The sequence below is a fragment of the Bos indicus x Bos taurus genome, chromosome 17 (assembly GCF_003369695.1).
Source record: "Bos indicus x Bos taurus breed Angus x Brahman F1 hybrid chromosome 17, Bos_hybrid_MaternalHap_v2.0, whole genome shotgun sequence".
In the NCBI taxonomy this organism is placed as follows: Eukaryota; Metazoa; Chordata; class Mammalia; order Artiodactyla; family Bovidae; genus Bos; species Bos indicus x Bos taurus.
In genome coordinates, this window is record NC_040092.1 from 65,986,595 (window position 1) to 66,000,844 (window position 14,250).

The 14,250-nt window shown below is 40.5% G+C and overlaps 1 protein-coding gene across 7 annotated transcripts in view; it reads right to left on the minus strand.

Moving 5' to 3' along the window:
- SH3D19 (SH3 domain containing 19) overlaps positions 1 to 14,250 on the minus strand; it is a 209,126-nt gene that overhangs the window by 51,674 nt on the left and 143,202 nt on the right. For 3 of the 7 annotated variants that reach the window (XM_027513430.1, XM_027513429.1, XM_027513435.1), the window contains exon 4: positions 2,138 to 2,180. The exons of 1 other annotated variant lie outside the window; for it this stretch is intronic. Coding sequence is in view for 3 of the 6 variants with exons in the window: in XM_027513432.1 (XP_027369233.1) it covers positions 2,138 to 2,180; positions 3,545 to 3,560 (59 nt within the window). In the remaining 3 variants the exon portion in view is untranslated. Of the gene's footprint in view, positions 1 to 2,137; positions 2,181 to 3,544; positions 3,586 to 5,517; positions 5,587 to 14,250 lie in introns of all 7 variants that reach the window. 3 more of the 7 variants (XM_027513433.1, XM_027513431.1, XM_027513432.1) reach the window with 2 other exon arrangements.

Sequence of the window (14,250 nt, forward strand, 5' to 3'; positions counted from 1 at the left end):
GTAGAAAAATGCATTGGTCAAATGGAAATGTTTCGTTTCCTGTTATTCCAAAGTACATACTCTGAAACAATACTATATAATTAGAAGAACAGCGTCTTCCTCCTCACTGGACCTCTCCCTCAGTCAGTTATCTTTAAGTGTTTAGAGTTGGCACGTTCACTTCTAGACCCTGACGTGTGTGCCTGTGTTCCTGGTCAGTCTGTATATGAATCTGATGATTAATCTTCCGTCCTGAGGAGCCACAGTGATTTAGGTGTGGCTTCTTTCATTATTCTCTTAAGCTGATTCTCTAATCTCATTTAACCTTCGACCTGATTTCGTAACAAATACCAATTGCCTGACTCTGAGCAAACTCATCAACCTCTCTTGAGCCTCACTTTTCTCATCTAACAAATAGGTGTGATGGTGACCTGCTCTGCCTTTCTCTGGCACTCTATGGAAAATAAAAATAAAATGCACTGCCATTACCAAAACTGTACACGCACACACATTCTCATGCTAGCTTGTGAAACAGTAGAACCTGCCCATTGATGTTGTTTGAACTGTATTCCCTAAGAACCTCTGCTTACAGCTTTTAAAAATTTAAATAATAAGAATTATTTATTAGGACAAATAACTGAAATAAGAACATATTTCAATGAGAAAAATGATTAAAGTATATGATCACCTCACAAATAATGTTTAATCACAAAAGTCATATATCGGAAGAAATTGCATTGACAAAGGGAACTATAATTACCAGATCCAATTATTAAGAAAAGCCAGGTTCTGAGGTGTATGTACAGAATCTAGCTACCTATTTTCATAATCTGGAATGTACTATTCAAAATTATTAATTGTTGCTGTCTTTACATAGGAGAGTGAATAAGCTGTGTTTTATTCTTTATATTTTTCTCAGTTTTCCAATACTTTCTGTAATGAGCATGTATTAAGAGTTAGAAAAATTGTTTCACAAATTGCATTTAGCCTTTAGCCCTCTTAGATATAATGCTAAGTGTGCTGCTGCTGCTGCTGCTGCTAAGTCACTTCAGTCGTGTCTGACTCTGTGCGACCCCATGGACTGCAGCCTACCAGGCTTCTCCGTCCCTGGGATGCTCCAGGCAAGAACACTGGAGAGGGTTGCCATTTCCTTCTCCAATGCATGAAAGTGGAAAGTGAAAGTGAAGTCGCTCAGTCGTGTCCGACTCTTAGCGACCCCATGGACTGCAGCCTACCAGGCTCCTTCGTCCATGGGATTTTCCAGGCAAGAGTACTGGAGTGGGGTGCCGTTGCCTTCTAGCACAATTAACGTTGGCTTCCCTCTGTGTAATCCAAAAGAGTTATTCCAATGTTCCAATGTTTATATAGCTTTTATCTAAATAGATAGTGAGCTACTAGTTAATAAACGTTAACCACTATACGTGTATTGGCCCTCATGCCAACCCTCTGGCATATTTTAAAGGTGAGGATACATAAACTAAGAAAGGTTAGGGAGCTTGCCCGAGGTCACAGGGTGAGACAGCGAAGTCAGGATTCGAACTTGGTTACAGTCCCCGTTCATTACTATACACTATACTTTAAGACATTTGAAAGCAGGGACCATAAATCTACCTTTCTCCTCGTCTACCTGTCCGCCCTTCCATCCATCCTCCCATCGGTCCATCTACTGGTCCTTCCTTCTATCTGTACAGTGACTCACTCCTCCCTGCTCCCCCACCTCACCAGTCATCTAGCCATTTTTATTCACTTGCTATCCATCTAGCTTACCTGACTTTTCCTTTCTTTATCTTTCCTTTATTCAGTTTTCCATCCTGTCATCAGTTCATTCATCCATGTGATATTTACTAAGTAACTATGAGGTACAAAGCATATCTTTGAAGCATTTACAGCAATGCTTTCCATACAGCAATTGCTTAATAAACATTTTGAAACTGACTTCAGTAAATGATTACTGTCAAGAGAACATTTTCAGGCTTGTACTGCTTCTTTTCTCAACAGAAACCATCATTCAAACTTGTAGATTAATTTAGAAAATGTATTGATGAGGTAGAACACTGTAATATACTGTTTATGAGAAAAATATGCAATTTGTTAACTGATGATACTTTTACTTCATAATTAGCAGAATATATGTCCTCTATTATAAATATAACCATACCTCCTATCTCGATGAAGCTCACTCTGAATAGAAGTCCGAGAAGCTACAAAAGAAACAATACTCTGATATAGTACAAAATTCATACATTGAATAAACGTTTAAACTTTTACAGGATACAATTTTGGAAAAAGTTAGCTAATACTTAACATTAGATAGAATTATGAATTTTATCACCCATAAGTAGAAAAGCAAATCAAAACAACCTTCTCATATGGCATAAAGTTAATCATAGTTATATATTTGAGTTGCATAAGAAAATATAGATTTCAAAAACATTCCAAAGCACGTTCTGTGGTTCTGAAAATAATTTGAAGAATGAACAAAGCAGACAGCTATTAAGTAGAAACTGCCTGGTAAGAACATTATGATGACAGGAAATAACGATGGGCAGAAAAAAATTTTAAATATCTATTCTAATCCATATGATTATGCTTTTGTGATATTTGTTTATAAGTCTATTGTAAAGAAGTGGAAGTGGTCAAATTTCCAACTATTTTCTAATTTTTCTTGAGTTTTATGAGGTTAAGTTGTTTTGTTACTTAAATTAAGAGATAATACATGCAAAAAGTGTTCAAATCACTTTTATAAACATGTTTAGAGACTATTATTGTACATGCAGCACTAACTTTTCCCTTAAACCTCAAACTCCAAAAACTAGATGGATTACATTTTTCCAAATTTTATTTTAAAATTAAATTCTGTATTAACCAAATGACTTGGAAAATGTGTCACACATGGGGTCACTATTACACACGCATGTGTAACAGAGAACAGTATTCCTATTTTAAGAAGCACATTTAAAAGATACCTTTAAAAAAATCAAATAGTATATGGTAAAAAATTTGTGGACAAAGGGGGATTTGTTTCAGATATCAACTATTTCTACTTCCCATGTCTCTCTGATATTCTACTTTTTTAGTTCTTTCGATTTGAACAGGTTGAAGGTATGAATCTTTCTTCCTCCTGTTAAGTTCTGGTTCTCTCTGATCCAGGAGGCTGCCCAAGCTGGGAAGGCAGGGGTAGAGATGGGAGAGGGAATGAAATTTAGGCTGGGGCTAGCGCTGTGACAGCAGATCCTGCATGGGGTTAGCAAAGCAAAACTAACACCTGAAACCAAAACCCTTGGATCTCAGGTTGGAGGATGTTCTGACCTCCTATCATCAACCGGTGTGACTGACTGGTACACGTCTATCAAGAGTTAAACCAAGCTGAGGTATATTTTCTCTACTGGAAAAAGAGTACAGAGAGGCTGAAGCTCTGAGCAGCAGGTCTGATTTGTAAGAATGGTTTCATTAAGTCAGAGGCTCACCAAATAAGCTACAATCACATCACCACGATCACTAAAGCCAGAATCAGCAGACACAGCACTTTTAAAAGACATCATGTTATTTATCATCACAAACATACCTCTTCCACGGGGCATTTTTGCTGTGTACTATTCATGAATGCTAAAGGAAAAAAAGAAGGGGTTACAGAAGAAGAAAGGGAGAAAAAAGAGTGAACCCAGTTGCCTAAGCTCTAAAAGGAATTCAGCAGCAAAACTGTCTTGTCATGCCAATGTTTCTCCCCCTCTGCATTTCGAGAAAAAGGAAAAGTTGATGAACCATAGTTTCAGAGACTAAAGAATTATGTTGCAGGCAGGATATCCACACACATAACCACGGGGGTGGGGGGTGGGGGTAGGGAATCTTCCTACAGTTTTTAGCAAAAAAAAAAAAAAAAAAAGAATCATTTTACAAAATCGATTTGCTACTTCAACAGGGATCAATTTTAAAGTATGAATAATATGTAAAAGGTAATTCAGTAGTCAATTTACATCTTTCAAATTGGTGGCTTTTCACTTGACTCTGCCCCTTCACACCAGCGGTTGTTAGTAACGGGCCCCCACCCCTGGCAAGCAGACTGGAACTCCCACACTGATGCAGCAGGATGGCGGGACTGAAGGCCCCCTAATCGTACTTACAGGCCTCCCCCACAGTCTTACAGAATCACTCCTTTCCCCTCTCCTGCTCTGAACTTTTCCCCTCACACTCCTTCATCTTTGAAATCTCTTTTCTCTCCTGACCCTTATAGGATGACTGGCACTTTTTGTCAGTGAACAAGTTTAACAGCTAGAAATACTTCACGTAGTGCCTCACAATCTTCCTGCTAATCTCAGCTGTCTGCTTAATCTCATTCTCATTTCACCAGATTAAACAGATTTGATCCGGTTGTTGCCAGGAGAATCAAATTTGCCACCACGGCCCACACAGAACAACATGCTCCTTTCAACCTCTGCCACAAACTGCCAGTCTTCCGTGCATTTTGGATTAAGACCACAGAACAAAGGCAAGATTTTCTTAGTGAAATGTCTGTTGTTTCATAGAATTATTCACAAAGTTTTCAGTTCATATGGCTGAATTCTCAGTACAAAGGAAAATTCATATCCAGTTGTTTATAAAAGATAGAGATCTGGATTTGCAATATTAGTGCTAATAAAGAACTCTCCTAAATTCCATCAGGGTCATAAATCTGGATGGATCCTTAATGACCATCCTTCTCCAACCTCACAGATGAGGAGAATGACCAGTTAAACTCCTTGTGGAGCCAGGAGAGCTGGATGCTAGCCCTCATTCTAAATAATTCAAAATTATCAACTAAATGATAGGCAGGAGAAATAAACACATAGGATTATATATTACAAGCATCTTTGCTATAGTACTACCTTACCAATAAAAATCACAATGAAAATACTAACTACATTTGCCTCAGACAGAGTATAAACTAGAGGCATTTGACATGGTAACAGGAATGCCCTTGGAGTAGAAAGCTCAAAAGGGCCTTGAAGTCAGGAAGTCTAGGTTCACATCTCTGACCCATCTCATTTAATCTCCTAGACTCAGTATCCCCATCTGTAAAATGGGGTTAACACCTACCATGCTGGCCGTTATTTTATAATGTAAATATACAGTTGCTGACTCATAGTAAGCAATGAATATTAGCTACATCTGTGAATTTCAAAGAATAATTTCCTCTTAAAAAGTTAATGAAAGGAAAATCATGAATTTCCACATGTATCCACATAGAACATGTTCAAGAACTCTGCCCAAAATATTTAGTGTTCACAAGAATGAACACAAAAAGAAGAATCTCAAGACTTGACTGGATCCAGAATCATTATGAAAGAATTTAAAATACAATCAGTTAAGGAATATTGCTTTCAAAATATGATAAGGTCTTTTCCTTGTCAAGAATAGATGACTATGTCTGGGATAGGAAAGCAAACATTTTATTGGGTTGGGTAAAACAAAATTTCCACTTCATGGATCACAGCCTTGACATAGCTAAGGGGCTTGTATAACACAGTGAAGCTAGGAGCCATGCTACCATGCAGGGCCTACCAACACGGACGAGTCACAGCGAAGAGTTCTGACAAAATGCGGTCCACCGGAGGAGGGAACGGCAAGCTACTGTAGGAAAGAAAGCACGCATGATCCACATGACTTTGATTTGCTCAGCGTATAAAATGAAGAAAATAATACCTACTTTATTAGGGTTGTTTTAAGGATACCCTACACAGATCACTCCCTTATCATTGCGAAGGGGCGTACGTAACTCAATGCAGCTATGAGCCATGCCGTGCAGATCGGTCTAGTGGAGAGTTCCGACAAAACATGACCCAGTAGAGGAGGGAATGGCAAACCACCCCAGTATTCTTGCTTGGAGAATCCCACAGACAGTATGAAAAGGCAAAAAGATACAACACCGGGATGAGCTCCAGAGGTCAGAAGGCCTCCAATACGCTACTAGGGAAGAGCAGAGGGCAATTACTAATAGCTCCAGTAAGAATGAAGCAGCTGGGCCAGAGCAGAAATGACACTCAGTTGTGGCTGGTGGTAAAAGTAAAGTCTGATGCTGTTAAGAACGATATTGCATAGGAATCTGGAATGTTAGGTCCACGAATCAAGGTAAATTGGACGTGGTCAAGCAGGAGATGGCATCTTAGGAATCTGTGAACTAAAATGGATGGGAATGGGTGAATTTAATTCAGATGACCATTACATACACTACTGTGGGCAAGAATCCCTTGGAAGAAATAGAGTAGCCCTCATAGTCAACAAGATGCAAAATGCAGTACGTGTGTGCAATCTCAAAAACGGTAGAATGATCTCAGTTTGTTTCCAAGGCAAATTATTCTATATCACAGTAATCCAAGTCTATACCTCAACCACTGATATTGAAGAAGCTGAAGTTGACTAGTTCTATGAAGACCTATGACACCTTCTAGAAATAACACCAAAAAAAAACCATCCTTTCATCATAGGGGATTGGAATGCAAATGTAGGGAGTCAAGAGATCCCCAGAATAACAGGTAAGATTGGGCTTGAAGTACAAAATGAAGCAGGGCAAAGGCTCACAGAGTTTTGTCAAGAGAACACACTGGTCATAGCAAAACCTTTTCCCAATGACACAATACTAAAATCAGACTGACTATGTTCTTTGCAGCCAAAGATGGAGAAACACTATACAGTCAGCAAAAATAAGACTTGGAAGTGACCGTGGCTCAGATCATGAGCTCCTCATTGCAAAATTCAGGCTTAAATTTAAGAAAGTAGGAAAAACCACTAGGCTATTCAGGTATGAACTTAGATCACAGTGGAGGTGATGAATCTAATCAAGGGATTAAATCTGGTAGCCAGAGTGCCTCAAGAACTATGGATAAGGTTCCTAACATTGTTCAGGAAGCAGTGACCAAAACCATCCCAAAGAACAGAAATGCAAGAAGGCAAAGTGATTGTCTGAAGAGGCCTCAAAAATAGTTGAGAAAATAAGAGACACGAAAGGCAAGGGACAAGTTCCGTTCAGTCGCTCATATGTACTCTGCACATAAGTTAAATAAGCAGGGTGACAATATACAGCCTTGACGTACTCCTTTCCCAATTTAGAACCAGTCCGTTGTTCTAGTTCAGTTCAGTTGCTCAGTCGTATCTGACTCTGTGACCCCATGGACTGCAGCACGCAGGCTTCCCTGTCCATTACCAACTCCCGGAGCTTGCTCAAATTCATGTCCGTCGAGTCGGTGATGCCATCCAACTGGTGATGCCATCCAACCATTGTTTCATGTCTGGTTCTAACTGTTGCTTCTTGACCTGCATACAGATTTCTCAGGAGGCAGGTAGGGTTGGGTCTTGTATTCCCAGCTCTTAAAGAATTTTCCACAGTTTGCTGTGATCCACACAGTTAAAGGCTTTGGCACAGTCAATAAAGCAGAAGACGTTTTTCTGGAACTCTCTTGCTTTTTCTGTGATACAGCGGATGTTGCCCACAGTAGTAGATGCAATGGTCACCTGAATTAAATTTTCCCATTCCGATTCATTTTAGTTCACTGATTTCTAAAAGGTCGATGCTCACTTTGCCATCTCCTGTTTGACCACTTCCAATTTTCCTTGATTGATGGACCTAAATTCCAGGACCCTATGCAATACTGTTCTTTACAACATGAGACTTTACTTCCATCATCAGTCACATCCAAAACTGGGTGCTGTTTTCACTTTGACTCAGCCTCTTCATTCTTTCTGGAGCTATTTCTCCACTCTTCTCCAGTAGCGTACTGGACATCTACCGGCCTGGGGAGTTCATCTTTCAGCCACACGACTGGAAAAGATCAGTTTTCATTTCAATCCCAAACAAGGGCAATGCCAAAGAATGTTCAAACTACTGTATAATTGCACTCATTTCACATGCAAGCAAGGTTATACTCAAAATCCTTCAAGCTAGGCTTCTGCATTATGTAAACTGAGAACTTCCAGATGTACTAGCTGGGTTTCAAAGAGGCAGAGGAACCAGAGATCAAATTTTCAACATCCGTTGGATCATAGAAAAAACAAGAAAGTTCCAGAAAAGCATCTACTTCTGATTCATTGACTGCACTAAAGCCTTTGACTGTACGGATCACAACAAACTGTGGAAAATTCTTAAAGAGATGGGAATACCAGACTACCTTACCTGCCTCCTGAGAAACCTATATGCAGGTCAAAGCAAGAGTTAGAACCAGACATTGAACAACAGACAGGTTCTAAATTGGGAAAGGAGTACATCAAGGCTGTATATCATCACTCTGCTTATTTAACTTATATGCAGAGTACATCATGCAAAATGCCAGGCTGGATGAAGCACAAGCTGGAATCAAGATTGCCAGGAGAACTTTCAATAACCTTAGATATGCAGATGACACCACCCTTATGGAAGAAAGTGAAGAGGAAGTGAAGAGCCTCTTCTGAAAGTGAACGAGCAGAGTGAAAAAGCTGGCTAAAAACTCAACATTCAAAAAACAAAGATCATGGCATCCGGTCCCATCACTTCATGTCAAATAGATGGGGAAACAATGGAAACAGTTAGAGACTTTACTTTTTTGGGCTCCAAAATCACTGCAGATGGTAACTGCAGCCATGAAATTAAAAGATGCTTGCTTCTTGGAAGAAAAGCTATGAGCAACCTAGACAGCATATTAAAAAGCAGAGACCTTATTTAGCTGACAAAGGTCCATCTAGTCAAAGCTATAGTTTTTCTAGTAGTCATGTATGGATGTGAGAATTGGACCGTAAAGAAAGCTGAGCACTGAAGAATTGATGCTTTTGAACGTTGGTGTTGGAGAAGACTTTTGAAGGTCCCTTGGACTGCAAGGAGATGAAACCAGTCCATCCTAAAGGAAATCAGTCCTGAATATTTATTGGAAGGACTGATGCTGAAGCTTAAGCTCAATACTTTGGCCACCTGATGCGAAGAACTGACTCATTGGAAAAGACTTTGATGCTGAGAAAGATGAAGGCAGGAGGAAAAGGGAATGACAGAGGATGAGATGGTTGGATGGCATCACCGACTCGATGGACATGAGTATGAGCAAGCTCCAGGAGTTGGTGATGGACAGGGAAGCCTGGTGTGCTGCAGTCCATGTGGGTCACAAAGAGTCAGACATGACTTAGAGACTGAACTGACTGACTGATTGTGGGCAAGAATCCCTTCGAAGAAATGGAGTATCTCTTACAGTCAACAAAAAGGTCTGAAATGCAGTACTTGGGTGCAATCGCAAAAATGACAGAATGATCTCTGTTAGTTTCCAAGGCAAACCATTCAATCCAAGTCTATGCCAGAACCATTAATGCCAAAGAAGCTGAAGTTGAACAGTTCTATGAAGACCTATACAAGACCTAGAACTAACACCAAAAAAGATGTCCTTTTTGTCATAGGGGACTGGAATGCAAAAGTAGGAAGTCAAGAGATACTGGGACTAACAGGCAAGTTTGGCCTTGGAGTACAAAATGAAGCAGGGCAAAGGCTAACTCTTTTGGCAAAGAGTTTTGCAGTCGTCATAGCGAACACCCTCTTCCAACAACACAAGAGACAACTCTACACATGGACATCACCAGATGGTCAATGTTGAAATCAGACTGATTATATTGTTTGCAGTTGAAGATGGAGAAGCTCTATATAGTCAGCCAAAACAAGACTGGGAGCTGACTGTGGCTCAGATCACGAACTCTTTATTGCCAAATTCAGAGTTAAATTGAAGAAAGTAGGGAAAACCACTGGACCATTCAGGTATGACCTAAATCAAATTCCTTATGATTATACAGTAAAAGTGACAAATAGTCAAGGGATTAGATCTGATAGAGTGCCTGAAGAATTATGGATGTAGGTTCGTGACATTGTACAGGAGGCAGTGATTAAGACCATCCCCAGGAAACAGAAATGCAAAAAGTCAAAACAGTTGTCTGAGGAGGCCTTACAAATAGCTGAGAAAAGAAGAGAAGTGAAAAGCAAAGGAGAAAAGGAAAGATATACCCATCTGAATGCAAAGTTCCAAAGAATCACAAGGAGAGGTAAGAAAGCCTTCCTCAGTGATCAATGCAAAGAAATAGAGGAAAACAATAGAATGGGAAAGACTAGAGATCTCTTCAAGAAAATTAGAGATACCAAGGGAACATTTCATACAAAGGTGGGCACAATAAAGGAAAGAAACAGTATGGACCTAAAAGAAGCAGAAGATATTAAGAAGAGGTGGTAAGAATACATAGAAGATCTATACAAAAAAGATCCTAATGACCCAGATAACCATGATGGTGTGATCACTCACCTAGAGCCAGACATCCTGGAGTGCAAAGAAGTCAAGAGGCCCTTCAGAAACATCACTAAGAACAAAGTTAGTGGAGGTGATGGAATTCCCCTGAGCTATTTAACATCGTAAAAGATGATGTTGTGAAAGTGATACACTCAATATGCCAGCAAATTTGGAAACTCAGCAGTGGTCACAGGACTGAAAAAGAGATAAATGGAAAGATATACCCAATTGAATGTGGAGTTCCAGAGAATAACATGGAGAGATAAGAAAGCTGTGTTAAATGAACAATGCAAAGAAACAGAGGAAAACAACAGAATGGGAAAGACTAGAGATCTCTTCAAGAAAATTGGAGATATCAAGGGAACACTTCATGCAAGGATGGGAATGATAAAGGACAGAGACAGTAATGACCTAAGAGAAGCAGAAAAGATGAAGAAGAGGTGGCAAGAATACACAGAACTGTACAAGACAGATCTTAACAATCAGGGTGGGCACAATGGTGTGGTCACTCACTTAGGCTGGATATCTTGAAGTGTCAAGTCAAGTGGGCCTTAGGAAGCATTACTATGAACAAAGCTAGTGGAGGTGATGGAATTCCAGCTGAGCTACTTAAAATCCAAAAAGATGATGCTGTTAAAGTGCTGCACTCAATATGTCAGCAAATTTGGAAAACTCAGCAGAGGCCACAAGAGTGGAAAAGGTCAGTTTTATTCCAACTCCAAAGAAAGGCAATGCCAAAGAATGTTCAAACTACTGTGCAACTGTGCTCATTTCACATGCAAGCAAGGTTATACTCCAAATCCTTCAAGCTAGCCTTCAATATTATGTGAACTGAGAACTTCCAGATGTACAAGCTGGGTTTCAAAGAGGCAGAGGAACCAGAGAACAAACTGTCAACAGTCATCGGATCATGGAGAAAGCAAGAGAGTTCCAGAAAACACCTACTTCTGTTTCATTGACTATGCTAAAGCCTTTGACTGTGTGGATCACAACGAACTGTGGAAAGTTCTTAAAGTGATGGGAGGGTCAGACCACTTTACCTGCCTTCTGAGAAAGCTGTACGCAGGTCAAGAAGCAACAGGTAGAACTGAATATGGAACGACTGGTTCAAAATGGAGAAAGGAGTTCGTCAAGGCCGTATATTATCACTCTGCTTATTTAACTTATAGGCAGAGTATATCATGTGAAATGCCGGGATGAATCAATCACAAGCTGGAATCATGAGTTCTGGGAGAAATATCAACAACTTCAGATATGCAGATAATACCACCCTAATGGCAGAAAGTGAAGAAGAACTAAAGAGCCTCTTGATGAGGGTGAATGAGGAGAGTGAAAAAGCTGGCTTAAAATTCAGCATGTAAAAAATTAAGATCATGGCATTCCATCTCATCACTTCATGGCAAACAGAAGAGGAAAAAGTGGAAGCAGTGGCAGATTTTATTTTCTTGGGCTACAGACGGTGATTCCAGCCATGAAATAAAAGACACTTGTTCCTTGGAAGAAAAGCTAAGACAAACCTAGACAGCATATTAAAAAGCAGAGACATCACTTTGCCGACAAGGGTTCGTATGATAAAGCTATGGTTTTTCCAGTAGTCATGTATGGATATGAGAGAGTTGAACCATAAAGAAGGCTGATTGCTGAAGAACTGCTTTTGAAATGTTGCTGGAGAAGACTCTGAAGAGTCCCTTCAACTGCAAGGAGATCAAACCAGTCAATCCTAAAGGAAATAAACCCTGAATATTCTTTGGAAGGACCGATGCTGAAGCTGAAGCTCCAATACTTTGGCTACCTGGTGTGAAGAGTCGACTCATTGGAAAAGACCCTGATGCTGGGAAAGATTGAAGGTAAAAGGAGAAGAGGGCAACAGAGGATGAGATAGTTAGATAGCATCACCGAATCAATGGACATGAATTAGCAAGCTCAGGGAGTTAGTGGAGGACAGAGGATCTTGGCGTGCTGCCATCCACAGGGGTTACAAAGAGTCAGACATGACTTAGTGACTGAACAACAACAACAAAGACAAATTCTGCTTACGCCTTTTTCTTATATAATGGACAAAAATGGAAATGGAGAGGGATTGATACAGTTATTTTGCATTCTATTTTATATGGCAGCACCCAAGGATCTGCTTGCCCTTCTCGCCTGAACATCAAAAATAAATATAACCAACACATAGTTCTTCAGTGTGTACAAAGTGAGTGCTACATCAAAGGACAACTGAGTTATTATTTTTTAAAAAAGACATCTTAAAGCAGGCATTTCCCTGTGCTTTATCTTCTCCCTCCTTCCCTCTCCTCTGGGGCCCTGCTTCATCTCTTCCTCTCCACCCTTCTCCTCTACAGTGTGGTCTCCCCACCGGCTCTTTCCTCGGGGCCTACAAACATCTCCAAGCTTCTTCTTTCTAAATAGTCTATACGTGTGCACATATTTCTCTGCTTGACCCGCCATCCTTCTCCTTCTCTTTCTACCCAGTTCATGAAACAGGAGCCTATCCAGCTGCCCCCACTTCACATGCTCCATTCACTGTTGAAATGAAGCGCAGCTTCCAGCTTCAATATTCTCCCAAACCTATCTACTCAAAGTTCACTGCTGGCCTCTTGACCACCACACACACCCTAGTCTCACCGCCTGTCACCTCACCTGCTACAGCAGTAAGAGCTGTCTGCGGTTTTCACTCACTCTTTTTGAAAACCGCTCCTTCCTTGGCCACTAACATCCAGCTGTCTCCGAGTTTGTCTATTACCGGCATCCTTCTTTTTCAGCTTTTTTTGGCCCCCTCCTCCTTAGCTGATCTCTCCTAAGCCTTGCATGGTACAGAGGCCTCAGGGTAAGCAAGATCCATCCTGGAGGATCTATAGGAAATCAGGTATGGATTACAAATCCCCCCCAAAAGAGGTCTTGAAATCCAACAGGGAGGCAAAGTAAGAGTCAGAGAACAAAGGCAGAAGTGGGCAGACGAGACTCCTGTGAGAGGAGGTCACAGCTCTCTGGCTCTACAGAACCTTAAAGGCACGGCTTGATCTCAGATACCGATGTTTCACAAGATTCTGTCTTTTTTACCTTCTCTACTTCTTGGTTTTTTGTTTCATTTTTTTCTCCCACCTTTTCTATTGATTGTCAACACTACCTTCTTAAATATTGAGCTACTTCCAGGGTTTTGCTTACACACATATAACCTTAACTACCCCAAGTTATATCTTTAGCAAGAAACTCGTACCTAATTTCAAAATCCTACTTTTCTTTCTAGATTCCTTTCCTGCCCCATCTCCCTCACTTTCCCCAAGGGCTCTAAGGCATGTACAGCTATTATAAACTTTTCATTTCACATATGAATTCCCACCAACATCCACTGTGGCATTCCCACACCTTTATAATTCATGACCATCATCAAAAAATTAAATATGGGAAATGTGGAATACTTCTCTGTGTTGTCACCTGACAAAGTGTTCACTGCAATGGTTCAAATGCATGTTCTTCACACCTGTGGGTATCCTAAATTCATACTAAACATTATAAGTTATGTTTTTAAAAGCAGGATACTTCTCCTTAGGGTGGTGACCTCAGCTCAAATAATGCAAAGAACATTTAATATCCCTTTCTTATCTTTATTTTTAAAAAATAACAGTTAATTCAGGTGGTGCAGTGGTAAAGAATCCACCTGCCAATGCAGGAGATGCAAAAGACGTGGGTTCGATCCCTGGGTCAGGAAGATTCCCTGGACAAGGAAATGGCAACCCACTTCAGTATTCTTGCCTGGGAAATCCTATGGACAGAGAAGCCTGGCGGGCTACAGTCCATGGGATCTCAAAGAGTTGGACAAGACTGAGCGACTCAGCTGGAGAAGGAAATGGCACCCCACTCCAGTACTCTTGCCTGGAAAATCCATGGATGGAGGAGCCTGGTAGGCTGCAGTCCATGGGGTCGCTAAGAGTCGGACACGACGGAGCGACTTCACTTTCACTTTTTACTTTAATTCATTGGAGAAGGAAATGGCAACCCACTCCAGTATTCT